This window comes from Puntigrus tetrazona, unplaced genomic scaffold (assembly GCF_018831695.1).
Source record: "Puntigrus tetrazona isolate hp1 unplaced genomic scaffold, ASM1883169v1 S000000008, whole genome shotgun sequence".
NCBI lineage: Eukaryota > Metazoa > Chordata > Actinopteri > Cypriniformes > Cyprinidae > Puntigrus > Puntigrus tetrazona.
This window is the reverse complement of record NW_025047688.1, coordinates 1,136,213-1,147,224: the sequence shown is the minus strand read 5'-3', so window position 1 is coordinate 1,147,224 and position 11,012 is coordinate 1,136,213. Positions and strand designations below refer to the sequence as shown.

General features: G+C 38.9%; 1 protein-coding gene across 4 annotated transcripts in view; it reads left to right on the top strand.

The window, feature by feature from the left end:
• Positions 1-2,000: 2,000 nt before the first annotated feature.
• Positions 2,001-11,012, top strand: part of kalrna (kalirin RhoGEF kinase a) — a 134,729-nt gene continuing 125,717 nt past the window's right edge. For all 4 annotated transcript variants that reach the window (XM_043229538.1, XM_043229540.1, XM_043229539.1 and 1 more), the window contains exon 1: positions 2,001-2,234. In XM_043229538.1, coding sequence (XP_043085473.1) covers positions 2,168-2,234 — 67 coding nt within the window. In that variant the 5' untranslated portion in view covers positions 2,001-2,167. The remainder of the gene's footprint in view (positions 2,235-11,012) is intronic.

Below are 11,012 nucleotides of genomic sequence, written 5' to 3'. Positions count from 1 at the left end.
TTAGAGTCAGCTAACAACAGATCTCCTGGCACACACGCACGCGCACACGCACACACACACACACACACGCATATATATATATTTCATATATATATATATATATATATATATATATATATATATATATATATATATACACACACACATTTTAACACGCTGTATATAATGATTATAGAACCATATGTAGGTATGCATGTATAACAAATTTTTAAAAATCAAGGGTGATTCACAAATCAAGATCACTTTTTTTGTGTCTGAGTGAAATTCCTGGCATTATGCTTGATGATTTGAAATATGTGTATTTGTATTTTTGTTTTTTTATTTTAATTTTTTTTTTTTCATTTTTTCCTCTATATTTACAATAGAATACTAAAAAAAAAAAAAAAAACAAAAAACATATCTTAATGGAACATGATCTTTACTATCCTAATGATTTTTGGCATAAAAGACAAATCTATAATTTTGACTGTATTTTGGGTATTGCTATAAATATACCCACACTACTTATGGCTGGATTGTTGTAGTCTAGGTTCACATATAGTTTTTACCTTGTCTTTGTATTTATGGTTTTACATGCTTCTAGTTAACGACTTGATGCTTGGAGACATATATAAATAAGCGCAGTGTCTCTGAACCGCCTCAAACTATTTATTCAACTGTATCATTTAGTGTTGCTCGCCAGGGGGCGGTAAATCCTCGTTTTTCTCTTTTTGAAAAACCCCAAAACGAGTCTATGAGCTGGTTTGAAAGCTTCTCAGAAACAAACAGCTTCCGCCAGTAAATTAAAAAAAATGCATTTTATGAAATTTATTTTTAATATTAGGCCTAATTCTGAAACAAAACTAATTCTATTATATATATATATATATATATATATATATATATATATATATATATATATATATTTTTTTTTTTTTTTTTTCGTCAACACAATTCACACACGTGCTTCTTATTTATTATGAAAATACATGTTCTCAGCATTAGGATTTATCAATAGCCCGAAGAGTGCATGAGTGAAGGGGGCGTGATATTTCACAGTGGGAGGGCACACACACACACACACACACACACACACACACACATTTCCCTTCTGCTCTCTTTTGTTGGAAAATAGCCTACAATCCACAGCCTCTAACACAGTCTCTGGCGCTCCGGGAGGCCATCTAAACGAGTATGCTTACGTTTCCGAAATAACTCATAAACTTTTTTTTGAAGAAAATATTTATAAGAGAGAAAAAGAGTGACCAACACGCTGACATTATGCAGGATTCATGACATCATCAGCTTTGACTGTCAGGATCGCGCTCTATCCCATCTGACACGCTCGGGCTGCGCGCCGCTTTGTGTTGTGCTGCTCCGACTCATTTCCGAGAATCGGTTCTTTCGAACGATTCATTTAGGTGGAGCGGTTCGAAAAAGAATCATCGGCACTGTAACGTCACACCCCAAATGTCAAGTCAACGTTTGAAAATCTTTAACCAATATGCCAATGCATGCAAAGCAATTATTTATTCAGTTTTATTATATTCACGCTTGCCTTTAATATTAGCCTACATTTTCGGTGTGTTTTATAGTTCACTTGCCGCCCCACACTGAGATTAACATTTAAATTAGCTTTTCTTTGCAAATTGAAAATATCGCTGAGACAAAGGCTGAGTCTCTTAAGCTATTTGCAGAAAGAGCTTACTATGGGTATTAGCATGTCCCGTACTTTCTGCTAGTTTACAATGTTTTGCCTTTAAACCTATCTCTTTGCACTTTGTGTCGCTTGTCACGCTACGCATATGCTGTTTCTTAACTCTGTTCACTTACTTTGCCCTATTTATCAAAAACCAGAGCAAATGAGGATCACGTTCACCCGCTTTAGACTCTGAGTCGGACAAAACCAAAACAACAATTCATCGCTTTTGAGAACCGCTCCCACCAATTCGCGAAAGAATCGATCAGTCCAATTGGTGAACCGGTTCAAAAGAACCGACTCACGAGAAGCGAAAAGAGCGATTTGAGGAGGAGAGGCGCATCTGGAGACAATAGAAGGCAATGCAGAGCAGCGCTTTGTCGCTCTGATCGAGGGCTGTGCCATCAAAACACAGAAATACAGAGATGATGGAGCGCTGAACCTGGATTTATTTCCCGCTACTTTGAACCGTGAGATCTAAGAGGAAAGATGAATTCTGCTGAAGCGGCGGAGGACGGACCCAATGATTCAGACACGGATGCCTTCTTCAAAACAGGTACGATGAGAGGAGAGATGGAGAGCGTGATCAATTACAATCGGCGCGCTTGGTCTTATTTTCATCCTTTCCTCACGACGATTAACTCCAGTTACCCCCGCGGTGTATTCCTCTTCAATTTGCCCATCGCTCATTGTATTTGTTCTCATAGTTACTGCATCAAATATTATTCAAATGTCTTTTTTTTTTTTTTTTTATCGCCAGTACTTTTTTCTCCCCGTTATTAAATGTTGTTGTTTCGTTTGTTTGGCGATGCAGTTTTTGTTTGCGAAGCGCAGTAATTTGAAACTGCATTGAGAAAGAGATGCATTTTAATCAAGTCAAAAGGAGGGTGAAGTAAAAGATGAAACCCGAAGGGAAATCGAAAGCTTATGGGATAAATGATGGCATTATGCGGTTTAAGGATGCTCGAGGTGCAGTTTGTGTGATGGGGATGCTGAGCATTAGTACCCTTATCCTGTTGGGATTGACAGCTACAGTGAGCTTCAGCCCTGGTCTGAAAACCCAGCCCAGCCCATATCTCCCATAACTACTCGATAACTTCTCGTGCGTTATTTCTCAAGATTGTGGTTATCAATTTGTGTGCTGCAGTAGACAGGGACACTGATTACAAACACACCTCTGTTTAATATGTCAGTTATCTAAAAGTGCATTGCTTGTTGCAACCCCCAGTTCGAGGGAGGCTTTTATAACTAAATTGCTTAAAAATCAGCCTCTTCTGTAAGCTCTTGGCGTTTGAAAGATTAGTCAACGAAATCAGGAGTTTACAGAAAGGTCTGGCTATTCTGTAATTGTTGCCACATGCCCATATGTAACAAGCAAATTCCTTGCAACATATGTATTCCAACCACTTATGTTGCTCTTATTGTCTTTGCAAAGCGGACGTAAATATTTACAGCGTGGACGCTGGGTTGAGTGCGGTTGTCATACATTAGCAATGATGTCACAACGACCCTTGAATTACGGAGGCAGGACTGAGGCCAGGAATCGTTTCACGCGCAGCGTTTCTGGAGTTCGCAGAGAGGAAATGGCTGGTAGAAATGCTAATGTTAAAGTAAGTGGTCCAGGCTGCAAGACCCCCCCGCTGAGGAGCGATGCATAAACCCTGCAGCTTCACACAGCGGGGTATAGGTCAGGATTCAGGTACTCACCGCCCCAACACAAATCACAAACTGCTTTCCACTTTCCTTTACTTGTGTCTTTCGAATGCGAGCGCGGTTCAAGGTGAGGTTCTTTGGAGGAAGCATGTGAAGTATCTCGGTTTTTTTGAGCTGAAGGTCGTATCTGCAAGCACAGCAGAGTTTCAGAGAAATAATAAGAGTTACTTAACGGACGTGTGGAAATGTTGACAGATTGATACAGATTTTCTAAAGTGCTATTGGTGACTGCCAGGCTGTTGTTTTGTGGTTGATAGTGTGTTCAAGGTGACCGCGACAAAGTCTCTGTAACGTTCCAACCCCATTTAATGGGAAAACGTAGCTACGTTACGAGGAGTCGGATTTGCGTGCATTTTGGAAAAACATAAAGCATGAAGGTCCACCACTAAAAATAACCATAACTGGGGTATAAGCAGATTGTACGAAAACCTATAAACCTGTAAAGTTGACCAAAATTTAAAATAGTTGCAATTTGCCATGAGATTGTTTTGGATGCATACTGATCTCTCTCCATCGATGTCAGTGGGATTTTTTCACGCAAAATCCAATCACAAAGTAACAGCAAGCTTCCTTAACAAGCAGCACGGTTTGGATGTTTGCTCATGTCTGTAGCACAAACGGTTCCCCGTCAGTTCTTCACCGTCTGTTTTCCCGTAGCACAAGAGCAGAGCGTGGTACTTTCCCGGGGAAAGCACGAGCTGATGAAATGTAAAAATGCAATTTGAATGCAATGTAATTTGCGTTGGATAAAAGCGTCTGCTTAATGCGTAAATGCACATGCTTTTTCTCACCTAGAACTTCAGAGCGAGTGAAGAACAAAGCAGGCTATTTTTAGGCCCGATCATAAGGCCATTGTTGAGTTGCGCAGAGCATCGGTTTTTGAGATGATTTGCAGATGTTTCGGAGGTCGGGGTGAGGTATCAAAGAGGGTTTTACAGTGGTTTTACCCAGTGGAAGGGAGGACATCTGCCTTTGGCCGTCATCAATAGATATACAGATACATCCTGGCAGCCCGTGCCCCTGGGGCCAACAAAAAGACAGGAGGATATAATGGAGGAAGAGAGGGACGGAGTGAATGGGACCATAAATCCTCTGTCTTCTGCCACATCCAGTTGTAGTGGGTGTTTGCCCTCCTAGAGAAAAGACGTTACGTGGCTGAGCGAACAGTAATCCATTCACAAGCACCACACTCAGCGATCTGAAGAGGGTTTTATACCTTCAGCATTCAGTATTTACAGTTAGATTAACTTACTACGTGCTCTTGTGAAAAATAAGCACATTTATGAGCAGATTTTTTCCTTGATGGAAATATTCCCAAGTAATTTATACAACGCTTAATATTTTTTTATGTCATTTTATGTCATTTCATAGTTTAGTGTATTGTTAAATGTACTGATTTAGGATAATCTGAAATCTTTTGTTAACCATTTAATGTCATTTGAATATATTAGAGCTGTCCGGCGATTGATCGCATCCAAAATATGTATATACGAAGACGCACGCATGCAGCAAATATAAAAAAAAAGATATTTACATGTATATATTTATATTCATATAAATTATAGATTATATAAATACATTTAATATGTACGTGTAACATATTGTTTATAACTATATACATGCGTGTGTGTGTGTGTATTTACATATGCATAATAAATATACAAAGTACACGCATATATATTATGCAAACAAATTAATCATTAGCCATTGCGATTAATCATTTGACAAAATATTGTTACAACAATTATTGTCCCTGTACTCTTAAATAATCAAACACTATATTTAACATTTTAATAACATTACATCATTACTATTATATTATTTTCAAGTGCACTTGTTTTTTTAAGTACACTTAAAGTGCACAATCAATACAATTAACACTGCTTTTTCACAAGTGGGGCTCTTTTTTTATTAGATAACATGAATATTAGTCACTGCAGTTCCGAGAACATTGATTTGGCTTCTATTCTTGTTATTAAGATGTTAGTCGCCGAGAAATTAGAGAACGACGTCTCTCCACTCATAAATAATTGTGTTGAGCGTCGTGTTTGTACCCCTCCTTTGTTATCCTTCCTGTTATAAGCTGTCGCTTCCTTCTGAAGTCTGATTTAGCACCGCTTATTAAACATTACATGACCGTGTAAAAGTCACAACATCAAATGCGGCAAATCGCGCATCGATGAAAAGAACAATTGTTTTTGCAAAGCATCTGTGTTCTGTTGTCTCCTCCAGGTGGTTATTAATTCATTACATAATCAATCACCTGATCAATACACTGGGTGGAGGTGGGCTAGGCTTTAGGTGCCGTGAAGAAGATTATTTGCTAATCCAGTCTGGTTTTGACAGGGTTTAGCGAAGGCTTTGTTCAAAAAAATCTGATTTCTCAAATCCATTCAGTTGTTTGTTGTCTGAACCGAAACGGAATTTTCTTTTTTTTTTTTTTTTTTTTTTTTTTTTACGAAATTGATCCAAACCTCATTTGCATGTGGTTTGAAATCCGATTAAAAATGGATTTCCGGAAGTTTGGAAGTAAACAGTCGGTCCTGACCGTAACATTGATGTCGTTATGTAATCAATTGTGAGTTCATCTAAAAAGCATGCATGTTTAAATACAGCTTGCCTGGTGTGCCTTTGTAGTTTATTTCACGCTCTCTTTCTTTGACATTGTACTGATGTTTACGTCATGACGGATGCAGCTGATGTCCTGAACATCCCGAATGCTGGTTACGCACAATATAAGTGATCTGACCTAAACGTTTTGGGAATTCAGATTTGAAAATCTAGCGTAGAGTCGAGTTATTATGAGGGAGAGAGCCACCGGGTCGCGTGACGATCTGTGTGTGTTTGAATGTTGTGGGCAGCTGGTTGATGCCGTTGCCCCGAGGACCGATTTCCTCTGCGAGTGATACGGCCGGACAGCCTGGATCTTTTTTGACACACGTGACTGCTCTCCGTCACTCTCACAGACACACACACGACGTAGATCTTGCACTGAGAGATACACACTGTCACCATATGCAGACCATATGAGCACAATACTCTCATTTCTTCCTTTCATAGAGCGCATGTATTCATTCAGGGCTGTAAACGGTTAATGAATCGCAGGGATGGTATCTCCCGGTGCTAAATGCGTTTTTGAAGCCATATGATTTGATGTTAAGGCATTCGTGAATCAGCCTTTATCCTCTAAACACGATGCTGTACTGATGGTGCAGTCCTGGTTTGGTTTTTGGCAGATCTGGATCTGTTTCCACTCAGTGTAGTCAGAAGGGAAAAGTGGAAATTGGCTTTGGCAAGTAAATAAAGCGTATTCGCCAGTTGGCCAGTCACTGTTATAATGCTGCTATTGACATAATGACCAGTGCCGTTTGCTGTAAATATACCAGGGAAGAATAGCAACATCGTTCTTTTGCAATGCGATATGATAAAGTGTGGGTTGCGATTTTTATATATATGTTTTCAACAGAAGCCTCTTAAAGTTATATTAAATTCAAAATAACTGTTTCGTTTAGTTTTATTTTGTTTTCGCTCAGCTGATAGTTTTCATTGTCACATGATTCTTCATAAATTAGATTTGGTGCTCACCATTTTTCATTATTAGCATTTTGCAAGTATTTTGTTTGTAACAATGCAAAAGTTTTTTTTTTTAGTTGGATACATTTACTGTACTATTACAAAAATAAATACAATATAAACTCTCTAGCTGTGTTTTATTAAGAAATTTGTATTAAAATGTTTGTGTGTGTATATATAGAGAGAAAGAAAGAGAAAGAGAGAGATCAACATTTCAAACATAAGTTGTATTATGCATGCTCTGCTTAAATGATTCTATATGTGTTCATGCGCGCATGAGACAAGGCTGGAAACTGCAGATAAAATCCTACAATGCCACAGTCTGATTCAGCCTGATTAGACTGACACACAGCAAGAGACACGCACAGCCGGTGCTGGAAAAAGCCTTGGCTTCCTGCCAAAGTGTGTGTGTGTTTGCGTGTGCATGTGTGAACACCCCCTTTCCCCCACACCACGCTGTCTGTGCCCCGCTCGTGGGCTTCAGCGTGAGGGAGAACAATAGAGCGTGATGCTCCAGCATCAGCACACACACAATACACTCCACTGACGGCCAGCATGTGTCTGTCTGCCACATCACCTCCTTCGCCGCTCATTTTTTTTTTGTGGTTTTCTCTGTTTTCCAGTTTGCATTTTCCATCCCTTTAATGTCTTTACCTCTCCATCTCTCTCTTTCACACACACACACACACACGCTTTTGTCTTTTGTCTAGCTAACACACACTAGACTTCGGTTGCTTTATATAAAGATCACTATTATGACTTCAGACAAACCCCACCCACATTTTTTTCTAATTTGGGATGTCCCCAAATTCACTTCTGGGGAGACATTTGTCTACAGACTATAACTAAGGCATCACTCACACATTGTTAAGCAATTACACACGCGTACACGTGTTTGCCAAACAAGGATCCAGGAGATTTTAATTCACACAACTAGGGACAATTTTATCTTTTTAGTTCCCCTTAACTAGTAACCCCTAACCCCAACACACATTTACACACACACACACACACACACACACACACTCACAGTTGTAGTGTGGCAGATGGCTAATTGGCCGGTTAGAGGCAGTGGGTTTATAGCGCCAGTGAGAGCAGATTTGAGTGGATTATAGAGTCATGATATGACGTTGAGGGAGATGAGCTTTAGTGAGAGGGATCCCCATTTCCGCAGTCTGGTCCTGCGCTGCGTAAGCGTGGACGGACACTTAGCACTGCAGGCTAATGGAGTCAGATCTCATTAGCTGATCCTCAGCTTTGAATGAGGCTTTTAGATGGATCGAGGGAACTATTCCCTGGAGGCATGCGAGTCCGCATCTGTGCTCCACTGATAAAGATGCTGCTTCACTCGCCATTCCGACGGCTAATTCTGCTTATTCCTAATGTGTGATGGCAGATTACACATGCAACTACGTGTCTCACCTGCAGGTCTTTAGTAGGCTCAATGATAAATCAGACCAAAGTGTGCAGTGAAGAAACAATAAAATACATTTCAGTGTTCCATTCATTGCATTTATTATAGACCAATCACCTGAGATGCTCAGCAGGTACTCACTAGAACTGTAAGAAAATGGCTTCATAACAGCTGTAATTGAATGCATACAATTGTTCACATTATGATTAACCCTGGGTTAACCCTGTAGCCTTGAAATAGTTGGTTCCCTGGTTCATCCTGAACGCTAAACATTATTTGCATATTTTTGGGGTCAACATAAATGCAGCTCATGAATGGTTTAAATAACCAGCTTGTGTTGTGCTTTTGCATCAGTGTGAAAAAATGTTGACACACTGGCTGTTTTACAGCACATGAAATGTTGGCTGTTTTACAGCTCACAGGGTTTTTGGGACTGTACAAAGCTTTAGCACTTTAGAGCAGGGTTTTATAAAGCCATGTTGTGAATTACCCTTCTGAATTGTAAATGTAAAACACTGTACCAGGGTTAAAAGCCAGATCTAGAAAGACAGTAACCTGGGGTTAAATGCAGTCCCGATCCTACTTTATCGTTATGGTTCCATTGTACATTCTTCAGATCAGCATTTTTACTGTGTAAAGTCATAGATTGTGGCTTTACACAGAATAGAACTGAGTAAACTCATAGATTTCAATCGGTGTACAGAGAATTAAAGATTTCTTGTTGAAATTGTAGGAAACTTGTGTTCCTCTATGATATGTAAATGTGTCCTGTGAAATCCTGTTAGTCGTAGATAGGACCTTTATTTTAAAAAGCATATATCTGCTGCTAAATATCACAATATTTACAAATGCAGAACACTATCTACTAGGGGTTCAGGTGGGAAAAAACAGTGTAGATGTTAGATGTATTTTATACTTCATCAGAACACCTGCTCTAGATATTTCTGCTGGATTTGACGTTTTGATTAATCTGTTGTCAATCAACTTTATTGCAGAGAAGTTTGAGAGCATATCTACGCTTTCGTGATTTATGTTGTTTAAAAAAACGAGACACCCAGCCCTTTGAAACTGCTTCTCAATTGCTTCCCATTGATCTTAAAAAGAAGCATTAAGATGTAAGCACAGTCCCGCAGTTCTACTCCAAACACATGTGCAGTCAAATGGTGTGTGAAATGCACTGTAATAGACATTTCACTTTTTTTTTTCCCCACTTTCCACCATAAGCTTCTCATAAGTGGATCTAGCGTCCAACCAAACCATTCAAACATCTTCATTTGAACAGACAGAGATATGTTTTCGCTCAGAAGATGCTTTTTCACGGCTCTGTTATTTTCCTCAGTTCTTTAGTCTGTTTCTCATTAGCGCTTCAGTAAAAATATAAAATGAGGCAAATGTTGAAATACAGCCAAAGTATACAATTAATATGAATATGATAATTAAAATCATTTGATCTTGGAAAAATATCAAGGGATAAGGTCTTTCAAGCTTTTATTAGTCAGCTTTGACTGATAATGTCCACATATGAGCTCAGTTTGAGACACAGCCGAGATCTAAAACTCTAGAACAGGCACATAAGGTTATAGGACCAGTTTCTCAGGAGAAAGTCTGAGAAACAGTAGAATTTAATCAAAAGCTCTCCATTCATGGATCATTCATTAATCTTCATGTCTAGTTGAATCAGTTGAGATATTAAAGAGATCTCATATGAGATGTTTCTTTCTTATGCGTGTCTGTGTCTGCCAGGTTTCTCCGAAGGTTGAGCAGCTTTGATAGAAACCGGAAATGAAAACACCTATTGAAACAGTTCCAGTGGAAAGAACATGATTCCTTCTTTATTGTTTTCCACGAGTGGGGGGTACCATGAATTAACCTCACCTAGGCAGGACTCACAAGCTCACATGGCCACAGGCTCCATAAGGATTCGTGCAGGGAACCAGAGAGTGCTCATGCATATTTAATCTACTGCTAACTGAGAGTGAGAGATGATTTGAGAGACAGACACAATGAGAACAAGAGAGTCACTTGCAGTCGGTCATTAGTGGCATTTGCTATACCATACTTGAATTTGAACAGTTATCTTAATTAGACATACAGACATTATACATTTCAGAAGCACATTTACTAAATATTTAAAGCGTCCCTTTTATGGATTTTTGAAAATGACCTTTCATGCACTGTATAATTCAACTCTAAATAAATGAAAACATCCTTCAGGTTCAATCGTTTAAGTTTTAAATCTCAAATTTCTCAAAAAAAGAGAGCTAACTCTAAATTCCTTTTTAAAACGACTTCCAAGCAATTTGATGTTGACGTCCATATGAAGCATTAGCGTGTTGCTGCCCACTTGTTGGTTTTTTTGCGTTGGTCTAAGTGAAAATGGCAATTTAATCTTCACCGCTAGGTGCTGCTTTTGGTAAAAATGTGGTTTCCACGGTAACGCTGTACATAAAGCAGCACTGTGCTCACAAACACTGTTTTATCACTCATTACAGGCAATAAGAATTAAAATGAGACCAATCAAGCCAATCACCGCAGGTTACCAGGAGGGGTTTGAAAAAAACCCATTGTTAAGCTAAATGTATAAAAGTCGTTGAACAATTAAGGTTAAAAAATAAATGCATATTATAAGACAAT